Raw genomic sequence first — 22,878 nt, 5'->3', positions numbered from 1 at the left:
CCTTTCTCTCAGTTACTTGACTAGTTTTGTTTCCCTTCGAATTGGACCAAGGAGGGGTAGTTGAGTGAGCAAGGGCATGGAGACCGGGGGGGGGGGGGGGGGGAAGGGGGGCAGAGTCTCTGGTTTGTCCCTACAGAGTCTTACGCCCATACCCAGCTGCTGTGCCGTGCCCGAGACCCTGACAGAACCTCGCTCACTCACGCATTCAACCACCTCCGGGTCTGCTGCAAGCTCTTCCCCACAGAGCTCCAGACGACAGAGATTTTGGCCTTCACTGGACGTCAGAATCACAGTGCTGTGCCTGAGATTCATCTCCAGGGGGCGATTTCTCTTGGTCTACGTGGATGGAACTGGCATCATCATTTTTCAAAAGGCGCCACTGACGACTGTCATCAGTAGCAAGTGAGAACCGGTGAGCTGGTTCAAGGCTCCCCGTCAAGCCTAGATGGCTAAGGATCACCCGGGGAAAGTGTTCACTACAACTTTCCAGGCCCTACCCCCGAAAGGTCTGAGTCAGGGAGTTGGAGCAGTGCCTCACCCATTTTCTTCAATCTGTAGATGAGGGAAAAAAGCAAGAGTTCAGGTGACCCAGCAAATTAACGGCAGAGCTAGGACCAGAACCTGGGTGTCCTGACTCTCACTCCAGTACCTTTTTGGCTACTGAGCATCATACCCCAGGCCTGGTAGGAGCCAACTGTCCTCAGCAACAGTGGCAGTGGCCACAGAACGTTCAGGACAGCGAGTAGCTCTGCCCTGTCTGCTTCTGCCTAGGAGAGGCCTCCCCTGGCCTCCACTCCTCCCCTGACCTCTTTAGACTCTGCACAACTGCCTTCACGCTGAGTCCATCCTGCAAGCTCAGAAGCTTGCGGAGCCCCAACCCAGACCTGTGGGAACACCTGCCTGCAGAACAGGGCCAAACAAGGCTGGTCTACCACAGAGAAAGGGCAGAAAGCCCAATCAGAAATAGGCAAGCACTCCCAGCCCTTTGGAGAAAAGACACTTTGAGAATGGGATGAAAACTGAGGCCCCATCCAGAAAAAAACACATTTGCTCTCCTCACGTGATGTTGCAAGCCACCTCAAGGCACGTCTAGGCTCCAAGTTTAGAATCCTTGTCTCCTACGATGTCTCCTGGGAACTAGAGAGGGAGAGAAAAAGCACCCGACACTGGAAATTTCTGCCCATTAGAAAAATGTTCCATTCATTTTCCTCACCTGGTTTAGTTCAACTTTGGTCCTTGAGGAAAAGAGCTCAAGGCTGGCACGGTGTCGTCCCCCCACAGGACACCAGGTCGGGCAGAGAACAGGTTCCCCGCACGCACCCTGGTGCCTTACGCTCCGCGAGCACAGATGACACATGCGGGAACGTGCAAGCAACCGCCCCCACGGCCCGCCTCCCTCAGGCGCCCCGGCCTCGGTCAGCTCCCCCCTCCCCAGCGAGGCCCAGTGAGGAGCCGCACGCAGGTCGGTTGGTCAGCAGCGGTTATTGCACCATCGGCAAATAATGACATGTATATACATTAGCGACAACCACAGGGTCAGCAACACAACCCACAGGAGTACCTGAACTCAGTCCGTTACATTCTTCATGGGAGAGGAATCAACAGAAGCACACACGCTCACAAACACATGTGCACACAAATATACCACAGAATGGAAAGCAATAAATTATGGGCCTTGCTCCTGCCTGGATTCTAAGAAAAGGCACAATTAAAGAGCCAAGCCTCCCCAGGCCACCTTCCCACGTCTCCTCTGGGCAGGCTCCTCAGCCTGGCAGTGGTCAGCCCAACACTGGAGGCCTGGGCACGGCTTGCTCTCCCTGGGAAGAGGAGAGCTTAAATATTCGGCTTATTACTAGAGAGGAACTATATACAAGGGAAGTGGCTACACTGGCCTCAGTGGGTAGAAGGGCTCAGCTGGGCCTATGAAAGTCGCCATGAGCCCAGGAGAGCGCCAAGGCATTCCCAGCAGGTGAAGACACTAGCTGAGCACACTAGAGCATTCTTTCAGGGGCTCGTGTGAGCAGGGGAAGCCCAGGCTTGTGGGCAAGTGTGCCAACGTTCCTCCACGTCCCCCCACCGCACGGCTCCTCCCTCTCCCAGGACTCAGACTCAACCTATGGAGTTCAAGGCCTGGAATTTCTCCCTCAGGTTTCTCACTCTGCCCTGCTGGCTTGGGTCCGCTGGGTCCCTGGGAGCCTCTTCCTTTGGCCAATACTCCGGACTCCTGGAAATTCCAGATTCCTGGAAATCCAGGCCCTGTCCCACCATGGCTGCTGGCGAGCTTGGTCCCTGCCCGCTGCCCTCCTCCAGCCCCGCAGCAGGGCAGGGCAGGGGGCCCTTCTCCATGACAATCACCCGTCGGTTGTTCTCCAGGGTGAGGTCCGCGGTGACATACAGGGCCTCCTCTCCGACCAGCCTGCTTTGGGGCAACCTCCCAAGAGGCTGGGGCTGTGAGGCCTCTGGGCCCGCCCGGCCCCTCCCGGAGCCCACGCTGCAGCAGCGGCCCACCCTGCCCGCCAGAGGGGGCTCCACCATGTTCTCCGGCGCCGAGCGGCTGCGGTTGACCGGCGGGCCTCGGGGCCGGCTGCCCTCGGCCTGGAATGCCTCGTCGTGAGAGGCGTACTTGGAGCAGAGCTCCCGGACATCAGGCCAGTTGAAGGTCTCCGAGTCGAAGGGGCTGAGGGGGCTTCGAGAGGAGGGCCGGACCCCAGGCGAGGTGGTCCTCGGGTTGGCAGCAGTGGGGCTGAAGGACAAATGCCGAGGAGAGCCGGGCTTGGGTGGGCTGTGCTCCTGGGCCACCGTCTGCTCATAGTGGAGGAGGGACAGCACGGGCTTTCTCGTGCCTGTGAGGAGAGAGTGAGCGGACTGAATCGCTGGGTGGGAGGGGAGAGCGCAAGTGAGGGCTCTGCACTGCCTTCTGCTCACGCTCCAGGCCAGGCTGCTTGCTGGGGTTTGGTTATGAAGGGAGAGAGATCACATTCACCATCCACGGCCCCTTTATCAAAGGGCAATGGGGGGGGGGGACACCCCCCAGGTGGCTCAGTCAGTCAAGCGACTGCCTTCAGCTCAGGTCATGATCCTGGGGTCCTGGGATCGAGCCCCACATCGGGCTCCCCGCTCAGTGGGGAGTCTGCTTCTCCCTCTGCCTCTCCCCTGCTTGTGCTCTGTCAGATAATAAAATCTTTAAAAAAAAGGGGGGGGGGCAATGAGAAGAATGAAGAAAAGGCAGCGAACAGAGTCAGTGGTCAAAGGAAAAGACAAGAGCCTCTACTCTCCTGGAAGAGAGGACCCATGGCCATGTTTCCCCCCAAGGTCTCTGCTCCACAGGAAGGGTTCAGGGAGGGCAGCAAGGAGGCTCAACCAAGGCCACACGCCTGGCCTTGGGCATTAGACTAACCGCCAGGGCTCACGCCACCTGTGTGCGAAGTCCAGCCCTCTCTTCGGTCATGGTTCTACAGGGGTCCCTTTCCCCCAAGAGCCAACCTGCTCCTAAAAGGCTCTTCTACCCCAGACTTGTGGGAAGGGCCCACTGCCCACCCCCATCGTCGTACCTTTGCCGCCTGAGGGTGCTCCGGCCTCCTCCTGCAGGCAGGGAACGATGGGAGCTGCCTTTCCCCACTGTAGTGGTGGCCTGGCTGTCACAGATTTGCTCTTGATCCGGAGGCTGTACTGGCGGGCCAGCTGGTAGACCTTGTTCTTGACTCGCTCGCTCACGTGGCCATCCATCATGTGCGAGAGCTGCACGATGCGGGGGTGCAGCGGAGTCACCAGCTCGCCCTGGACACCGCTGCTCAGCTCCTTCACCAGCTCCTTCAGCTCCCGGGCCAGGTGGGCCGGGCTGGGCCGCTCCGTGGGGGAGGCGCTCTCGGGGGAGGCGGTGGCCGACTCCTCAGTGATGGCCCCCAGCTCGTGCTCCTCCAGGATGAAGAGCGGCTCGTGCAGGTCGAAACCGTTGGCCTGGCCTTGGCAGGGCCCCTTCTGAGAGCTCTCCCCAGGAGACTCCATTCCATCCCAGATCTTTACAATTTCTGAGGACGGCCGGAACTCAGCATCTGTGATAGGAGCTGGCTCCCCAGCGCTCGCCTGGCCGGGTCCTGAGAGGTCAAACAGAGCCCACGAGGGCGGCCGGGAGCCCACCTGCCTCTTGTGCCCCAGCGGAGCCACGGGCTCCGGGTCTGGCCTGGGAAGGCTGTTGAATCTGGAAACGGAGTTTCTCACCAGCCCTTTGGGAATGTAGGAGAGGCTCTCCCGGCGCCGGATGCTAAAACCCGCATCGTGGTGCTCTGCATTTTCGTAGTAGCTCTTGATTCTGTCCAGCAACAGCCGGTCTCGGGTGGAGAGCGTCGATTCCTTCTTCTTGCAGGAAGACCTGTCGGGCTCCGCTGGGCAGCCTGGGCTCGGGGGCTCCGTCCCATTGACCGAAGGGCCACTCTCGGCGGCCACGCCCGCAGCGCTGTCCACCTCTGGGGGCGGCTGCGAGCTGAGGGCGTCCGCAGTGCTGCCAGGCCGGGCCGGGCCCTTCTCGCTGCCCTCGAGGCTGAGCACGCTGCTGCTCCGGCTCATGAGCCTCGGGCTCCCAAAGCCGCCGGCCGTGCCATCCTCCGGCGCCAGGCTGCTCCGCCGAGAGAAGCTGCCGACGAAGCGCTCGGCAATGACGCTGGCCTGGTCCAGCACAGAGGGCGGCAGGAGGCTCTCGGCCTCCTGTGTGGCCATGTCCTCCTCCTCCTCTTCCTCCTCCTCCTCACTGCTCAGAGCCTTGAGGTCCTCAGTGCTCTCAGCCACCACGAAGTCCACCATGTCCCCCGGGGGGTCCAGGCCCAGCAGCTCCTGGTGGGCATCGAGCTGTGTTTCCAGGGCTTCTGGAGACTCCGTGTCTGAGGGCACCTCCTCGATGCCAGGAACTTCCACTGCAGCAAATACTTCCTGCTCCATCTCAGGCTCAGGGTCTGGTTCAACCTGGGACAGGAGAGCTCCTATGAGCCAAAACCTTCCCTGAGACCCAGAGAAGGGGACAGCAAGACCTGCTCAAAGCCCAGTGAGAGGGCATGCAGTTTAGGACCAGAGGCGATGAAAAGGAGCACAACTCGAGAGTGGGGGAGACAGGCCCTTAGGGAGAGGAACGTGGTGATGTCCCTCAGTCATCATGCAGCTAGTGGTCTTGGGTTATAAAACCCAAGGAAAATTCTAGGAACACGGATGGAGTAGAGTGGTGGCACCTCTCAGTGACAGCCTGCCTGGGAGCGACAGGGACAAGGTGGGAGCACACAGCACAGGGTATGCCTGATGGAGAGACAGCTTCCTAAAGCCCTAGAGGCCACACGGGGGTTGTTCTGGATTCAAACCCAACTACCCAAGGGGCCAGGATCTCCTGCGTGGATGAGGGTCCAGAGGGCAATAGGACCACACGCTAGAGTCCCGTCAGAGTGGGTGAAGACAGGGATTTGGCTCCTACCAGCCAGCCTCCGGCCCTAGGCACAACGCCACATATGCACAGCAGACAGGTAAGGAAGGAAGCAGATGCCAAGAACCTCCTCCTGACCACCATGAAGGTCATCTGAACCACGAAACCAGCCGGTACAGGCGGCTTCCCGAGCGGCCTTCAGGGAGAGCAGACCCTCTGCATTCTGAGGAACCAGACCCGATGCCAACTGCTCTAATCCAGAGTCTGCAAAGCAGGACCCATGGTCGAGGCCTGCACTGCCCCCCATAGCAGCTGCCGGCCACAAGGGGCTTCTGAGCGCCTGAAATGTGGCTAGTCCAAACTGAGAACAGCTGTAAGGGTAAAATACACGCCAGACTGCAAAAACTTCATACAAAGTATAAACTGTCATGAATAGCTTTTTCCATTGATTACACGTTGAAATAGCTGGCATTCAATAATTAGTTAACATGGCTGCTAGAAAATTTAAAGTTATACGTGTGGCTTGCTTCCTATTATCATGGGACTGCACCACCCCAGACTCCTATCCAATGTCATCCAGGTTTCGACCAGCCCTGGTTGTGAGGCCCGCCCTGGGGTCAAGGCCTCATACACTTTTTCTTGTAACTCTGGGAAAACAAAGGTATCGGTCCCACCCACAGACAGCATGGGGTGGCAGGGAGTGAGATGTGGGCTTCTAAGTCAGACTCTGGTCTGATCTCAGCTCTGCCCCTCAGAAGCTGCCCAACGCCAGGCACGTCCCTCAACTTCTCTGAGCCTCTTTCTACCTGAGCTGCTGCAGGGAACAGAAGGAAGAAATAAAACATCAGATGTGGAGGAAGTGCCCAGATGTCAGTACCCAGCGGGGCACAGACATAAGCCCAATGTCTGGCTAGCTGGCGGGGGCAGGGCCTTATGCTCTATACAAGGAGGCCTGGCTGAAGGGACCTAAAATCCGGTCACTTGTAATACGGCACTTGACAAGAGACTGTATCTTGTCAAAAAGGGGCTTCTTTTTCTAATTCATAGAAAGGGGCTGCCTGCTCACCCCACCATATGCCCAGAGGCCAGACAGGGTTCCTAAAGGGCCGAGAGTCTGGGGAGGGGAGCGGGGGGGATCCCTGTCCCCATGGGCCCACAGGAGGGCCCGCGCCAGCTAGTCCCACCCGCAGACCTGCACTCTGGGCATCCTCACGGGCCCTGCTGCCCGCCGGCCACTCACATCTGGCAGGGAAGAGGCGGACTCCAGGCTCATGCGCTTCTCAGTACTCGTCGGAGACCGGCCGCTGGACCTTCTGCGGCTCTTGGGGCCTTCAGACTCCCTGCGCCCCTTCTCCTGCAGCAAGCAGAGGGCCACCATCAGCTCCTGGGACCTTCCGCAGCCCAACAGAGGCAAACCTTCTGAGCCCCAAGGGGGCTGGGCTGTACTGAGAGCCAGCCTGAGACCCGAGCCTGAACCGCCCAGTCTGGGGATCCAGCCCCACTGGCTTCCCCCCTTCCCCGCCGCCCCCACCCAGTTAGTCACGCTTACTGGGTAGTACACTAGCTCACGCCCAGTACTGGAACAGCACATGCCAAGGGCTCACCAGGGCGTGACAGCGGGCAAGGGGTTAGATGCTGATGGCAGGAGTGAGGGAAGAGGACAGAGGAGTGGGAGGGCAGGGGAGAGAACTCCCGGATGGGCATGCACTGGCCAGGGAACATGCAAGGAGGAGGGGAGATCAGAGAGACACCTCACCATAGCGCCCCGGGAGAAAAGTAAAGCGTTGGCCCGATAGTGCCAGCAGTGGAGGGCGGCCAGCAGCGAGCTGGCAAAGTCGGCTACCTGCTCCGCCACTGCCAGGCTCTCCTCCTCCTCCTCCTCCTCCTCCGAGCCTGGGGGATCCAGTCTGGCCCCCTTCTCGCTGCCTTCATGCCCTGCCAAGTCCTCCAGAGACACCTGAAAGGCCTGTTCCTCCTCCTCCTCCTCCACCACCTCCTCCTCTTCCTCCTCCTCTTCCTCCTCCTCCTCCTCCTCCTCCTCCTCCTCCTCCTCCTCCTCCTCCTCCTCCCGAGCAGCCCCTTCGGCCTCCGGCTGCACGCCCTGAGTACGAGGAGGCCGCCCGAAGTCCAGGAGAGCGCCGGCACTGCCTGCGTGCTGGTCAGAGCGTAAGACCCCCTCGTGACCAGGCTCTGGGCAAGCCCCCTCCTCCCGCCAGCGGCTAGGCGCACGGAGGCTTTACACCAGAAAGCCACGCCTGAACACCCAACACCTGGTCTCCACCAGGGCCCAAGAAGGACGGGGGCGGGGGTCCTCAAGATGGGAAGGTGGGACCTGGGAAAGCTGGGGCTGGTGCCTGGTCAGGAACTCAAGACCCAGAGAGGCCTGCCTGCCCCAGAGAGAGAAAACGGAGAAGATCCAGGCTGGGCCACCACCAGGGTACTGTTCCAGGAAAAGGGTACAGAAGGATCCCCAGGGCAAGGGCCACGGCTTATTCATCTCTGTGACTCTTGTGACAGAGCCGAGCACACAGTAGGTGCCTGACAGGTATTTGTCAAACACATAAAGACGATGAGAGCTGAAGGGGCTGGGACGCTGACCCAGCAGGCCCATCCCCCTGTCAGGCCAGTCCTCTGCCCACTGGCCTTACCTTCATTCCTGCTGCTCTGGCTGCACCCGCCACGACCAGGTCCCAGCACACAGGCAAGGGGGGAGGGGAGAAGAGGTCAGTAAGCAGGAGAAAGAGCCTCTTTAGAGACCAGGAACCCCCTGGGGAAGGCTTCACTGGGACTCCTACTCCCAGAACCCTCCCCTGGTCTCCTGGGCTTTCAAAGGAATGACTGAGAGCAGAGGCCCCAGGGGATGCAGAGGCCCCAGGGGACGCAGAGCAACACAGGTCCGTGTCCCTCACTGCGGCTGTTACCCGAGGACAGGGTGCTAGGAGTGTGTGGGAGGGAGAGCTCAGCCCCCTGGCTAGACAGCAAGGGGTGAGGCCCACCTCCAGGGAGGAAGAGACAGGGTCCCCTCTAAACTGCCCTCGACACCCAGAAGGTGACCTGCGTCCCCTCCCTGCCCCTACCCTAGAGCTTGCCAGGAAGGGCCGGCCGTGCTCACACTCACCTTTCTCACTGGGCTGCCTGAGCAGGTGTCTGGCTGGCTCTGAGAAGGAAAGCACATGGACGGTCAGTGCAGGCCCGGAAACAGCCGTGTCTGACCCTGGTCCCATGCTCACCGCGCCAGCGCCACCAGCTCGAAGTCCGCTCCAGCCTGGCCGCCCTCAGCCCCAGGGCCTGAGGGAGGCTGCCCTCCTACCTGCCCCACAGGAAGGCAGGGCCCGGGCCACCCCCATCTAGCACCAGACTGCCGCTGTGACCGCCAGCCCCTCCCCCGAGGAACAGCTCCGCCCAAATCCCTGCAGGAGTGCTCCTCGCCCGGGCCCTGTCCCAAGCTGCCTCCTTCAGACCGACTGGCCACATCTCTGGAGATCCTTAGCTCTGTGGCCAGCCCCACCTCCCCTGCGATAAGCACGTGCGCTACACCACGCTATACCCGAGGCCAAGCCCCCTTGCAGCACCCCGGCTGGAAAGCAGAGGTCGCACCGGACTTCCTACGGCCGTTAAGGCCTGGCTCCATGAAGCCTCGCTGCCTGCTGGGGAGTGTGGCCCGAAAGAACGAGCGCTGACCAGGCTCTGGGAACAAGATACAGAACACATCCATTAGGCTGAGAGTGTCATCACCTTGCACCCCAGCCTTTCTGGGAACAGATCTGAGACAGGCAGGCAGGGGTAAGAGGGCATGTATCCAGGGACCTCTCCACAGAGTCTTGACCTCAGCCCACAGTGTCCTTGCCCGACTGGTGTTAACTGGGAAGCCCACTATAAACTCGGAGGCAGAAGGAAAACCTAGTGAGGTCTCTCAGCTGTTCCTGAGCAGGGGGGCACACTGCAGAAGTTTCTTCTACTGAGACGTGTGAGTACACGCACACAATCCACGCAACAGAAGTACGCTGTGAATCCGATTGTTTTTAAGGTGAGAACTACAAAATGTCCTACTCCTTCATCTTAAAACTTGGAATCAAGAACATTTAACAAGTGACAAGCAGTGACAGCAGCATCTTACTTCTCTAGAGCGTACCTCTACGCCCATCTCCGCTCTCTGTGAGGGGGAGGCCTGGAGGCAGACAGCGTAGGGGACTCCACGCCGTCACTGCGGTGCTCACATGGGGCCCCATCTCCCTCTCAGCAACGTGCTGGCTTTTTTTTTTTTTTAAACATTTTTTTAAAAGTAATCTCTACACCCAACATGGGGCTCGAACTCATGACCCCACAATGAAGAGTCTCACGCTCCACCAACGGAGCTGGTCAGGCGCCCCTTGCTGGCCTGTCTTTACCCACACTTCTCACAAGTCCAATCGACCGATTTCAAACAACAAAAGCAGGGAGAAGAGCCGCTCCAGGGGAGGACGCTGCGACGGACAGGAACCACACCTCGGGTGCGCGGCTGCCGTGGTGACCCCCCAGCCCCAAGTGGCACACACGCCCCACGGACGCTGTCACACGGGCACCAGAAAAGGAAAAGTTCAACACTGGTCGGCACGCTCTACCTTAAGAGAATGAAGGTGTTAAAAGAGATGTTTGTTTCATAACGGTTGAAACTAAAGTACACAAACAAGCAAACGGAAGCCGACTCCGTCAGGGGTCACAGGCAAAAATCTCGGTTCTGTGGAAACGGAGCTCTAGAATGACTCACTGCCCGCGTGCCACGATAGCCACAGTGTGGGTGCTGACTTCATTACAGGCACGACTGCGGTTCCTACCACCAGCAGCTCTTCCCTGTGCCAGAAGCTGCCAATTCAAAGCTGTGGCAGGTTAAAGGGGAATCAAGGGCAATGCTAGAAGGACAGGAAGAGCATCATGCAAGAACAGAAAACAAAGAGGGCCAGAAACTTAGGAAGCAACACCCCCAGTTGGGGGCTTTTCACACAGGCTGTCATAAAACATTTGCAACCATCACAAATCTGCCTACAGTTCAAGATCCACTGAGAATAATACCAAACAAAACAAAATCACAAAAGCTTCCAGAGACCACATGGCTCCATCTTCCAGAAGACCAAAGCCCATATGTCACTCCCCAGAGTTGTCAGGGGACCCATGGGTCGTGGCCAAAGCCCAATGCACCCTGGAGATCCATGCCAGGCCAAAGCTGCCAGTCACTCCCGAACCTTCTCTCCAGGGGTCTCTGAGACACTTGTCACTCCAACTCTCACCTCCTCTATGTCTGGCAGGTACCCAGCCGAAGCTAAAACTGTCCCTGGGCCTCAGACTAAAGAGCCGAGTATAAACAGATGAACAGACATAGAAAACACACACCCTAATCACTCCCAGAACTAAGAATAAAAGCAGTTTTCTCTTTTTCAACAGAGGATTCATTCCAATAAATCCAAGTACAGAGTAGCACGCCCAGTCATGGAAGAAAAGGCAGCAGAGGAAAACGGAACTTTTTCCTGAGACCCAAAGTAAATATTTCCTGTCTGGATTTGGTGCCACTTGATGTCTAACTCGCTTTCCCCACGTCCTGTCTCTGCTCTTCTCTAGAACTGGGCTGGGGATCACCCCTGTCTGAGCGTCGCTCCTGGCTGAGTCCCGGGATTCCGAGTGGCAAAGGAGCGAGGTTCTGGTCACAAGAAGGCTAAGAAGGAGCACCGAGGCCTGAGTGAGCAAGTGTTCTCAGGGACCTGGAAAAGGCGGGCTGCCCAGCCCTGGTGGGCAAGAAGGGCACGAACGAAGGTGCCTGGCAGAGGGCAGCACCAGCACGGGGACAGGGTGCTCCCCATGTGCCCAGTGACCCACCCTCCCGCCCTTTCCCGGGATGTCCGGGGAGGTGAGAGCCAGCCCCAAATCCTACTGCAGAGAGTCCCCTTCCTGGCCAAGAGTCCTGTGAGGAAGCCTCTCTGCCCACACAGCCCATCCCTTACCAGACTGCCGGCGCCCCTGGCATGCGTGAGCGGACACCTCATCCTGGGAGGACCAAGCCTTCTTCAGGCGCTCTGGGCTGCAGCGGTACCGACTGGGATCTGCACACGAGACTGACAATCAGCCTGGGCCTGGACTCTGACCATATCTGACCACACCTCTGCTGCCTGCCCCAGCTCCAGGGGCCAGAAGCCTCCAGAGCTCCCGCTTCTTCCATCTTCCATCCAGAAATGTTAGGCAGTGGGAGTCCCACCTGCCAGCAGGACCATGCCCCTGGTCTTGCAGTAGACCCCTAGCCCTTGACAGAAGGAGCTTCCCCATTCTCCCTGGAACAGTAGTATCAGGCAGAGCTTCCCCAGGATGCAACATGACCTAGAAATGTGCCCAATTAGGGAGAAGCAGGCAGAAAGTGAACACTTACAGTAGGAGTCCATTTCCAAGATGGCTTCCTTGGCCTGGAAGGAAAGGAAACGCACCCAGTTAGTATGTTCTATGTGCGCGCCTCTCTTGGCCCATGGACTTGCTCTGCTGCACCGGGACACCCCGAAGGCTGGGCCGAAGCCCATGGCGCCTGGGCACTGACCCCCGCTTTCGAGTGAAGCCAACGTGGAGTGAGGCACTGCTGGGCCCGTGGAGCTGGCTGAGGAACCCTCTTGTCCCTGCACCCCGGGAACTCACCTTCTGGGGGATGGTGGTGTGGTGGTTCTCCAGGATGAGCCTCTTGATGTGGTGAGTCCAGCTCCGTTTCTCCTCCACCGTTTTGGCCTGGAAGGACCAAGGGAGAGGGAGCCAGGGTTATTACCGCAAGCCTGAAGCCGCGCGCCATGGGCCACGTCCGGTGCCTCTGCCCTGTCAGGGGCCCTCTGTGAGGTTACCTGAACTCCTCCACACGAAGCCCAGAGAGGCCTGCATGGATTCCCCACCACGCAGAGGGAGGCCGTGGGGCCCAGCACAGCGAGGAGAGCCGCGGCGGCGGCTGCGTCCCCCGCCCGAGCAGCCCGGCCCGCCCCTCACCTGGATGTTGTACTGCTGCTTGCTGTGCTTGTAGTGGGTGACGGTGAAGCACAGGGAGTCTCTGGTACTTTCGATCAGCATCAGGGAGGAGCACTGGGGCAGAGGGAGAGCGCCATCAAGCACGGGAGGCGGGGGGCGGGGGCTGACCTGCGCCCCAGCCCCTCGAGACCATCCGGGGAGGCAGCCAGAGTAATCTCAGGGTGGAGCTGCATCCACCCCAACTCGGGGCCCACGAAGAAGTCACGAAATGCAGCCTGGGGCACCTGGCAGGCTCGGATGTTAGAGCCCAAGACTCTTGATCTTGGGGTTGTAACTTTGAGCCCCACGTTGGGTGAAGAGATTACTTAAAAAGAAAATCTTAAGGAAAAAAAAAAAAAAAGGAAGAACGGAGCCTGGCCCACTGCAAGGGGGGAAGAGGGCAGAGGCTGTGACAGCCGCCTGGTTACCGGGATGTGGCCCTTGTAGACAAAGTGGTCGCCCCGCTTCTTGGTGACAAGCAGCGCTTTGTCAAAGAGGAAGAAGGTCCTCTCGTTGCGCACGCGGTGCACGCGGAACGTGCCCTCGAGGACGAGCTCCCCGTAGATGGTCAGGTCCGGCCCCTTCCAGTTGATGAGCAGCGACTGAACCTCCTAAGGCAGAGACGCCCCGACCCCCAGAGTCAGGCCGCTCACCGACAAGGGGCCCCAGAAACTCCAGACACAGCCACCACCCACACCCTGCCACGAGGGCCCCCCTCCGAGCAGCCCGCCCCACACGGAAACCTGCCCTCGGGTCCTCCCCCCCACCCCAGCACAGCGGCCACACTTCGCCCACCAGCCGGCCTGCCCCCACGCCCCAGCGACCAGCCCTGGAGCACCTGGAGCCGGACCGCGTGCTCGTGCCTCCTCTTCATGTCGTTGATGTACCAGGCCACGCAGGTCATGGTGTCGATGGCGTCCTCCACCACCTCGAAGCCGTCCTCTTCTTCATCGAAATGTTTGGCAATTTCCTGGACGGGAGACAGGCGCATAGGCAGCCCAGCCTCAGCGCTGCCCCGGCCCCGGCCCCGCACACCCTCGGCAGGACTCCGGGCTACCTGGAGCAGCAGGTGGTACTTGAGGATGCGCTGCACGGGCTTCAGCAAGTAGGAGCCCAAGGGCAGGGAGTGCTGCAGGAGCGCCTGCCGGTCCCGGAAGAACTTGGCCTGCTGCTTGTCCCGCATGCACTCGGTCAGGGCGGCCACGGAGCTGGGAGCGGGGAGAAGGGGCCATCACCACCCAGGAAGGCCTAGATGGGGATGTGGGGGGCTCCAGGCCCACAAAATAACTCTGTCTCCCCTCTCCACCCCAATTACTCACTTGGGGTAGTTGTTGCAATACTGGGTGTAGATATCAAACTCTTGACTCTAAGAGGAGACCAAAGAAAGATGGTGATTTCTGGGAGACTCCCATTTGACTCTAAACTTGGGTATACCAAAGACATGGCCCTGACCCCCACAGCACACTCTGCCCCCCTTTCCCTGAACACCTGTAGATCCATCTTTGGACCCATCTGTCTGGGAGGTCCCATCCACCTAGCAGCCCCTGGCGCTACCCCAGAATTCCCTTCCCATTTGACACAGGACACCCGGCACTTCCCCTGGACAGAGGCCTCCAGGACCCACACATCCTCTTAAGCTGGGCACTACTGTGCCTCGGAGCCCCCAGCAAGGCGGAACAAGAGGCAAGGACCCAGCAGCCCCTCTTACCCTTTCCACAAAGCAGCTGGCCACAGCCACAGGGTCACTGTTGCAGCTGTCCAGGTCTCGGAGTAGCTGGCTGGGGGAGGGGAGAGTGGTCATCAGACCCCAGACAGCGCACAGCCTCCACAGCTACCAACACGCCCCCTCCCCAGCCTCCTGGTGCCCAGATACACAGCCAGCCCCGAGCTGCATGCCGAAGAGTCGGGGCGTCCATCCTCAGAGTGAGCCCCGCCCAGGCCAGCAACCACGGAAAGTACCCAGCACTGCCGCAAAGACAGGGAGCAAAGGACACCCACATGCTCAGCAAGCAAGAGAGACAGGGGACACCAGTACCCACCTTGGGAGGGGAGACAGCTCCTCTGCAGGCAGAAGGAGTCAAACACACAAAGGCAGAGATTAAAGGGGGAAGAAGAGAGAGACGGGACTCCCAATGGAACCAAAGGCCCCCAGTTCCAAAGGAGGCAGGAAAGGGAGAGAAACAGCATGAGTCCCAGTACCCTCAGAACTTAGATGGGGCATTATGGGAAACCCTAAACACAATGTTCCCCTGATGCCTCCTCCTGTGCACCTCTTTTCCTGACCCCACCACCAGCCAGCCCAAGTCAGCCTGTGCCTGCCCTCCTGGACTTCTGCAGCTGGCCCAGCAGGAAGCCCTGACAGCCCACATGAAAGGGCCCAGGCTAAGTGTCCTCCTGTCCTCCCAATGCTGTCCCCTCAAGCACTGCCCCTCCCAACCAGTGTCCTTTCCCTGGGGAATCTGTGGGCCCAGTCAGCATACACCAGATCCTCAAGGAACCCCTGTGCCCCGAAGCAGCCCCTCACCGGGCCCTGCTCACCGCCTCCCATCACATTCTGTCTTGCCTGTCATTCTCCTACTAGGTCAGATCACCCCAGGGAGACCCGACTTCCCATGGGGTCAGTGGGAAGGTGAAGAAGAAATGAAGAGATGTGCAAGTGGGGGGGTGAAGATGAAAGAGACAAAGGGGCCACAAAGGTACAGAGGGAAGAGCATCACGTGCCAGAGGCCAGCAGATCCCTGACGGGGTGCTGGCCCAGGCCGACCCAACATGCCCATGGCCTCGAATGATGCGGCACATCAGCCCCAGGGCACGTGGTCCCACGTCCCCTCTCTCCAACAGGGAGCTAACTGCCCCGCTGTACAGGGATGGACCACCATGACCCACCGTGAGCAGTCAGGGCCCGGGCCCACATGTCACAGCCAGGAGACTAGGGACATCCAGGGCTCCTCCCTAGGCCCCAAGACGGGCCTCACAGGCAGAACACAGTATGTGTTAGGCCCGCTCCATACCTGTTCAGTGCATAGATGTTTTCTATGTTCCCAAAGAGGGCGCTGACTTGTTCCGGTGTCAGCAGCCCAGGCGTGTCGATGATCTTCAAGAGGTAGTCCTGCGTGGAGGGAGGCATCAGAACCCAGCCCCTCCTGGAGCAGTCCTACCCCCCATTACTTCCCCCAGCCACACCTCATTCTGTCCTCCATTTACAACTACAGTGTGACTTCACAGACGTCGCCTACTGTACTGGGCTGGAGAGCTCTCTCCCCAAAATCAGTATCCGTTCAAGGATCTCAGGACAACAGCATACTGGATTTAGGGTGGGCCCTAAATCCCACGACTGGTGTCCTTATAAGAGGAAAGGACATAGAGTGACCCAGAGAAGGCGGCAATGGGAAGATGGAGGCAGGTCGGGACAGTACATCTACAGGCCAAGGAAATCCAAGTATTGGCAGCAACCACCTAACAGAAGCCGGGAGAGAGGCATGGAATGCATTCTCCCCCTCAGACCTTCCAGAAGGACCCAATCCTGCCACTATCTTGATTTCTGACTTCTGGCTTCCTAAACCAACATAGAGAAATCTCTGCATTTTAGCCCCCAGCCTGTGATAATTTGTTACAGCAATCCCAGGAAACAAATACAGGTCTCTCCGCTGCGAGCGGAGGGCCTCAGCCGCCCAGCCACCTCCCCGGGCGCCCCGCAGGGAGAAGCCTGTCACGCTGGCCCTGCGAGGTGGGTGCGTCTTCATCTCACGGAGGAGGGACTAGAGGCTCAGGGGCTAATGCAGGTGCCCGAGACCCCGCAGCCAGGAACCAACAGAGCAGGGATCCAGGCACAGACGGGCAACATCCAGGCCAGCTGCCCCACTGAGTCCAGTCTCTGTGAACGGAGCAGTCCCTGTCCCTCCCCATCAACCGTGCCTGCTCCCTGAGGGTCCACTGGAGGTTCCACTGGCCCCTGCTACTGATCTGACCTGAAGTCTGAGGATTCCCGGAGCAGGGACACGAGGCCTCCCCCCTGCTCCATGCAGAGCAGTCTTCTTCCGACACAACCGTCAGGGAGAACGCTCCCTCCGGGGTCGGAAGCGGGTTGACAGGCGAGCAGGGCCACGTGGAGCCGGAGGCCAGCCACACTGCAGCCCCGCAGCCGCTCGCGCGCGGGCCTCACCTCCACAATGCTGCGCAGGTCCTGCACGTACATCCGCTCCGTCTCCACGATCTCCCGCACCACGCGGCCCAGGTAGCTGAGCTTGTGCACCGGGGCCGCCGCAGCCCGGCCACCGAACGGGGACAGCGGCCCCCTCCCGCTCAGCCAGCCGCCGGAGCCGGTGCTGCCGTTGGGTGGATGCCGGCCGCGCAAGGAGCCCGCCCCGTTCTCGGCGGCAGCCTCGGGGCCACTGGGCTCCTCCATGGCGCCGCGGCTGTCACGGGAGGAACCCGACGAGGACGTGGTCGAGGTCAGGCTCACCGGCCGCTCCTGGCTGCCATCCTGGCGGAGGGAGGCAGACACGGGCATCCTGGCATCGCTGCCTGGCGAGGGCACTCCGGGGAGGTTCTGGGCAGGATGGACAAAGAATTAAATCTCCGAATCCTCAGAGAAAAGGAAAGCAAAAGGGTGGCTGCTGGGGGAGGAGAGAGTGGGGAGTTAGTACTTAATGGGTACAGAGTTTCCATTTTGCAAGATAAGAGAAGCCCTGGAGACGGTGGTGACAGAGGAGCAACAATGGGAATGTACTTACAGCCACTGTACCGCCATACACTTAAAAATGGTTACAATGGAAATTTTGTTTGTGTATTTCACCACAGTTTTAAACAATGTCCAGAAGGTCCTTCCCTCAGACTCCACAAGCACGCACAGGGATGCCCAAGTAACATCCCTTCCTGACTGCAACAGCTCCGGCATCCCCAGAGGAGAGGGTGACCGCATCCAAGGACAATCAAGGGCTCAGAAACCCGAGCCCCAGGAGAGCAGAGAGGACATCTCCGCCAAACCAGAAGCCGGGGTGCCTTCAGGAGGAACCCCAAGCCCAGCCCCGCTGCTCCGGCAAAGCACCCAGCCTCTCCGAACCTACCCCAGGGCTGTGTCCTTGAGAAGGGAGCGACCTGCTGCATGGACAGGTCTGAGCGTGGTGCCTGGCTTGGGGCAAGGGCTCCATAAACCATCGAAACAGTGATGATAATAGCAACTGTCAAAAAGCACTTCCCAAGTGCCCACTTGTCGGGGCCTGGGCTGGGGTCACCAGCAAGGACAGCTGAAGATCTAGCCCTTGGGATCTAAGACGACACACATGCCGGGGGGTAAGATTCTCCTCAGGATCAGGACATCTCTGGGGGCACCAGCAGCTGCACCATGAACGCCTCTGAAGCCTTCTGGATACTGACAGGGAGGCAGAGGAGAGAGGACAAAGGCTCCCCAACCCCAGCACCTGGTACAGGCCCTGACTCACCCCAGCTCCCAGCGCACAGGAAATGCCCCAGGCCTGAGCCACCGATGAGTCTCTCTGAACTCCCTTTAGCACAATGAGGTCAGGCAGCCCAGCAGGCAGGAAACTGCTCCCAGGTAAGGCAAACACAGCCTCAGGTGGACTTTAGACCCTGAGCAGGTGGTGCTGTTCACAGGCAGGCCCACCTGGAACAACCCAGAGCAGTAAGTCTGGCAGGGGCTAAGGCCTCTGGGATGGCCAGGGACGCTCTACCCCAACCCCAGCAGACCACAGCTCACCAACACCACTTCCAGAATGTGCATTTCATTGCTGCCTGCACAGGAACAAAGTTCCAGAGCATCACTCTCACTGTCACTGCCCCAAAGTCTTCCACCCCTATTTCTAGGGCTCAGAAATTACTAGACCACAGGCTAGAGCTACAAGGAGGATTTAGGTGCCATCACTCCAGCACTCCTGGGCTCTGGCTTTTGCAAATGTTCTCTCTGCCTGGACATTATTCCCACGCCCCCCACACCCACCCCATCTTCCAAGCCATACCACCCCCCAAACCCGGTCACTTATACCCAATCCTCAGGTTTCAGAGTAGAAGCCAGCCCCCTTCTAGAAACCTCCCCAGAAAACAAACCTGGATGCCCCCTTCCACATACTCTTACAGCACCCCAGGATTTACCCCTACCACTCCCTGCGTGATTGTGACTAGTCTGAGATCCCCTGCCCTAGACCGTCAGTGCCCTAAGCTCAGCGGCCTTAAGGGGGGATCTGGCAAATGGATGATGGCGAACAAACCGGTGAGTGTACCGAGCTAGAAGTCAAGAGCCCAGTGAGAAGCCTCTCCAGCATAGCACTGTGCCACTGCCGGTCGCAGCCTGGGCACGGGGAGGAGTGTCACCTCTCTGGGGATCCCCGGGAGCCTCTCATTCTGCAGATAAGGACAGAGTGGCAGCGCGAAAGCCATTCCTGCCTTCTCCCCCCTCCCAGGTCCAACAGAGGAGAATGGACAGGCTCATCTCGGTGAAACTCTGAGGGAAATGCAGCACTGCTGCTTCTTCCTCCCTCCTCAAAAGAGCCTTTAAAGTTAACCAGCTGGGCCTTTCCACAGAACCAGCCCACAGGGTAAGGCTGTGTCATTTCAGCACGAAGAAGAAGATCCCAACCCCGCCCAGTCTTTAACCCCCAGCCCTATGGGACTCTGGTGTCCTTCAAAGCCCAATGCAGTCAGCCCCCCCCCCACCCCGCCCCGGCCCGCCAGTCGCAGCTGGAACAACGGGGCAGAAACTTATGACCTAAGACCTTTCCCAGATCAAACCTGGGGTCAGCCAGCCCCTACGGGGATGCTAAATGGCAAAGGCCCAAGTCCCAGACGGATTTCACAGCTGGCCAGGTCAGTTTTAAAGTAAAAGATTAGCCACAGCCCCCCTCCACCCTCACACACACTCTCAGGGGGGCCTTCTCAGGGTCACTCTTTGGGGACCCCATTGCCCTATGAACCCAGAAACGAAATGAAAGCATCTTTTCTCTTTGGAGAAATTTCCTCTGGTGCAATGCGGCCATCTCCCCGCAAAGCAAATTCACGTTGCCAAAGCCGCGCCCGCGCCCAGCAGTCCCCCTGCGGCCCACACGAAGCACACCAGCCAAGCACTGAAGCATTCCAAGTGCCAGGACACAGCAAGCCACTTTCACCTCCTAACAGCTCTATGAACTCAGTACCATTACTGCCCCCATTTCAGATACAGAAACTTGAGGCCACAGAAGTAACATGTGGCAGAGTCCGGACGTGTACTCGGGCAGGAAGGCTCCAGTGTTCCCGCTCCCCTGCCCCTGCCTGTTGTCTCCCTAATGGATTTCACACGAGCCAGGGCCACAGGCAAACGGATTAGTCACAGGCCTGGATGCTATGGCTTGGCCTCAGCCTAAGCCGTGGGGGACTTATTAAGTCTTGAAAGATCACGGCTTTCAACATGGCGCTTCATTTACCCTACAAAGGCCGTGGAGGCAAAGGAATGAAAGTGAAGATTCCTTACACCTACTTTCTAGACCTGCTGCTCTGTGACCTCCGGCCATTTATCGTCCTGTTGGAACAACATGGTAAAATACAGATTCCAGGTCAAAGGATCGCAGGTCATGGAAAAAGGAAAAAGTATGAGGTCACAGAGGTCACCAGGCTCTGACTATAATTCCTTGCATGAGACATGCGCTGCAGGGACCAGGAGACCCAGGACCACAAGCTCTCTAGGACAGGAGGCTTGCTGGAAAAGTGCAGAGACCCACAAAGAGAGGATGACAAGCATGTGGGGCAGTGAGAACAAACAAGGCAGAGTCCAGGGGGGCTGTTAGTAGAGCCATCACACTCAGTCTGAATGCGTTCTGGTCCTAAAAGCCTGAGCCCAACCATTACTGTGTGTGTAGTTCAGACTCCCAAAGAGACGGCACCAGTGCCTGCCCACCTGTCCCGGGCCAGAGGCGACCTTTCCTTCCTCTTCACTGAGTATCACCCCAAATTGCAAGGTTCACCTCAAAGCCAAGATTAGCACTCAGGTCTTCAAACTCATGCGGAAGACACAACCTGGCTGGGGAAGTGGGAGCCTAAAGGAGACAGGCAGAGAGCAGCCAAACCCCCAAGCCAGATGCCCACGCCCACCTCCTCCTACCGCACCCAGTCTCCAGTTTCCCTAAGTCTCCCCCAGCCATGACCTCTTCCATCTCTCAACATGAGTCAGTCCAATCATTAATCAGAGAATCAGTCTTCTAGAAAACTCCGTATCTCCAGTCCCACACCTGTGAAGGTCTCCCAAGCCTTTCTTTTTGATGGACCTAAGAAGTGGCTCAGACACACATCTTTAAAGGGGTGGGTAGGGGGAGACAGGAGAGGAATGTTTCCTTTTTTTTATTTTTTTTTTAAAGATTTTATTTATTTATTCAACAGAGAGAGAGACAGCCAGCGAGAGAGGGAACACAAGCAGGGGGAGTGGGAGAGGAAGAAGCAGGCTCATAGTGGAGGAGCCTGATGTGGGGCTCGATCCCAGAACGCCAGGATCACGCCCTGAGCCGAAGGCAGATGCTTAACCGCTGTGCCACCCAGGCACCCCTCCTTTTTTTTTTTAAACTCTCTCTAAATTTAAACACAATCCACACCCTTCCTCTGCCCACACCTCCTAGGTTATCGGCCCTCCCTTCTGAGGACCTTCCCCCAATGTCCCCAGGCAGAGAGGCAGGCTGCAGCAGGCCCCTTGGATTCCCAGCACAGCTGACTCGGGTCAAGTCGCACATGCTTTTTCTCCTCACTAGGCCTCAGCACCATGTCCCAAACCTAACCCATACCCCTGCCTCCAACAGGTAAAAAATGACAAAACCCATAATTAGCCCCCATGCCCTATCCTTAGGCCTCTGGTCACTGAGGGAGGACCCCGCTCCCCCACCCCCAACTTCAGAAAAGATGGTCCCAGGGATGCCTGAGTGGCTCAGTTGGTTAAAAGGCCAACTCTTCATCTCAGGGTCATGAGTTTAAGCCCCGTGCTGGGCTCCATGCCCAGTGTGGAGCCTATTTAAAAAAAAAAAAGAAAGAAAGAAAAAGGAAAGAAAGAAAAGATAGTCCCACAGGGTCACTCACCTGGAACCTTCTGGAGAACCTCTCCTTTTCTGGTCCTGGGGAATCCCCAGGACTCAGCGCATTCCCTTCTGACCCTACCCCCCCCCCGCCCCCCGCCAGCAGGCTGCTGAGGAGAAGGCAGGAGAGGGAGGGGGGCTCTTGCTGGACAACCCTCTGTGCAGGCCAGCTCTGGAGACGCCCCAGAAAACAGTTTGCTTCAGAGAGGCTGGCTCCAGGTGTGGAGGAGGCTGATGTCATCCTTTCACCTTCCGCTCCTCACCCCACACCCAAGAAGCGGAAGCCCGACACACCTGTCCCCGAGGCGGGAGGGGAAGGAGCAGGGGGCTCTCCTAAAGGCAACTGCCAACATCCGCCAGCCCTGCGCACCTCCCCAGGGGCTTCTTTCCTCTCTCAACTACACCTCCTACACATCCCGAAGGCTCTCCCACCCTGGGCAGCCAGCCCCTTTGACCCTCCCCAGAACGATCGGCCCAGGGCCCCTGTCAGGAACAACTCAGAGAGGGTACCAGAAGGAAGCAACAGAGAAGAGCTACAGCCTCTCCAGACGAGCACCGCCAGGTGAACGGGTGATCGGACACGGGGTGCTGAGCTCGCTCAGGGGTGCCGTCACCCACAGCTCAGCGCCGCCCCACGCCCCGCTCTTGCCTGTCTCTTCTTGCCGCTCCCCCTCAGCCACACCAGTGGGAGGACACCTTTCACCACAGCCCTAGAGGCTTTCCAGAGGACAGGAAGATCCCTGAGGGGGTTGGCTCCTTGCCCCTTTCTGGAGCAGCTTCCTCACTCGGGCTCCTCCCAGTCCTCCCTGGAGACGCAGGGGCTCTAAGCACCCTAAGAAAGGACAAGGGAAGGCTCCCTGGGGAGCGACTGTGTTCGATGTGTTCAACGTGAGCAACGTGACTGTCACAGAGGCTGTGCAAACAGTGTGATCGGGGCTTCTGGGCCACAAACCCAGGCCAGCTGGCTCAAACTCATTTCCCCTCATGAATTTATAGTCCCTCGTCAATTCTTTTTCCCACCACCCCAGAACAGCAGAGGCCACCAAGTGTGGCTGGGTCTTTGAAGCAGGACTTCAGCTGCTGGGAAAGGATGGGATCGTGGCCACTGCCAGTGGAGCCCTCCCACCTGAATTCTGGGAGGAAGTCTTGGCCTACAGACTGAAGTCCAGAAATCTTCCTCAGCCTGGCCTTGGAAGCGAAGGAAAGCCGCTGGCATCCTGTCTCAGTGGGAGGACCACTGGCCCTCACCTCACTGTTGCCACCACCCCACAGCCCCAACATTTGCTCATGTGGTTTCTCACACCTGGAATGTGTCCCAGACCCTCTCTCCCTACACAAATTCGGTCAGATCACCTCCTTCAGAAAGGCCTCCTCTACCACTTTCAGCGCATCCCACACGCCTGCTACGGAGGACTTCGCCCCCCCCACTTCAAA

The 22,878-nt window shown here is 58.7% G+C and overlaps 1 protein-coding gene across 10 annotated transcripts in view; it reads right to left on the bottom strand.

The window, feature by feature from the left end:
• Positions 1-1,466: 1,466 nt before the first annotated feature.
• Positions 1,467-22,878, bottom strand: part of PLEKHG3 (pleckstrin homology and RhoGEF domain containing G3) — a 40,686-nt gene continuing 19,274 nt past the window's right edge. For 6 of the 10 annotated variants that reach the window (XM_087856011.1, XM_087856006.1, XM_087856009.1 and 3 more), the window contains 18 exons: positions 16,566-16,952; positions 15,415-15,512; positions 14,112-14,181; positions 13,723-13,769; positions 13,461-13,611; positions 13,242-13,373; positions 12,832-13,014; positions 12,386-12,478; positions 12,050-12,136; positions 11,793-11,826; positions 11,374-11,472; positions 8,999-9,088; positions 8,520-8,558; positions 8,050-8,069; positions 7,158-7,556; positions 6,642-6,755; positions 3,552-4,956; positions 1,467-2,843 (listed from right to left, as the gene is read on the bottom strand). In XM_087856011.1, the coding sequence (XP_087712137.1) occupies positions 2,110-2,843; positions 3,552-4,956; positions 6,642-6,755; positions 7,158-7,556; positions 8,050-8,069; positions 8,520-8,558; positions 8,999-9,088; positions 11,374-11,472; positions 11,793-11,826; positions 12,050-12,136; positions 12,386-12,478; positions 12,832-13,014; positions 13,242-13,373; positions 13,461-13,611; positions 13,723-13,769; positions 14,112-14,181; positions 15,415-15,512; positions 16,566-16,913 (4,143 nt within the window). In that variant the 5' untranslated portion in view covers positions 16,914-16,952 and the 3' untranslated portion in view covers positions 1,467-2,109. The remainder of the gene's footprint in view (positions 2,844-3,551; positions 4,957-6,641; positions 6,756-7,157; positions 7,557-8,049; positions 8,070-8,519; positions 8,559-8,998; positions 9,089-11,373; positions 11,473-11,792; positions 11,827-12,049; positions 12,137-12,385; positions 12,479-12,831; positions 13,015-13,241; positions 13,374-13,460; positions 13,612-13,722; positions 13,770-14,111; positions 14,182-15,414; positions 15,513-16,565; positions 16,953-22,878) is intronic. The other 4 variants (XM_087856010.1, XM_087856012.1, XM_087856013.1 and 1 more) reach the window with 4 other exon arrangements.

Source organism: Ursus americanus, chromosome 26 (assembly GCF_024610735.1).
Source record: "Ursus americanus isolate L20-20 chromosome 26, mUrsAme1.1.p, whole genome shotgun sequence".
In the NCBI taxonomy this organism is placed as follows: Eukaryota; Metazoa; Chordata; class Mammalia; order Carnivora; family Ursidae; genus Ursus; species Ursus americanus.
The sequence above is the reverse complement of the archived record's forward strand: the minus strand, read 5'-3'. Positions and strand labels throughout refer to the sequence as shown.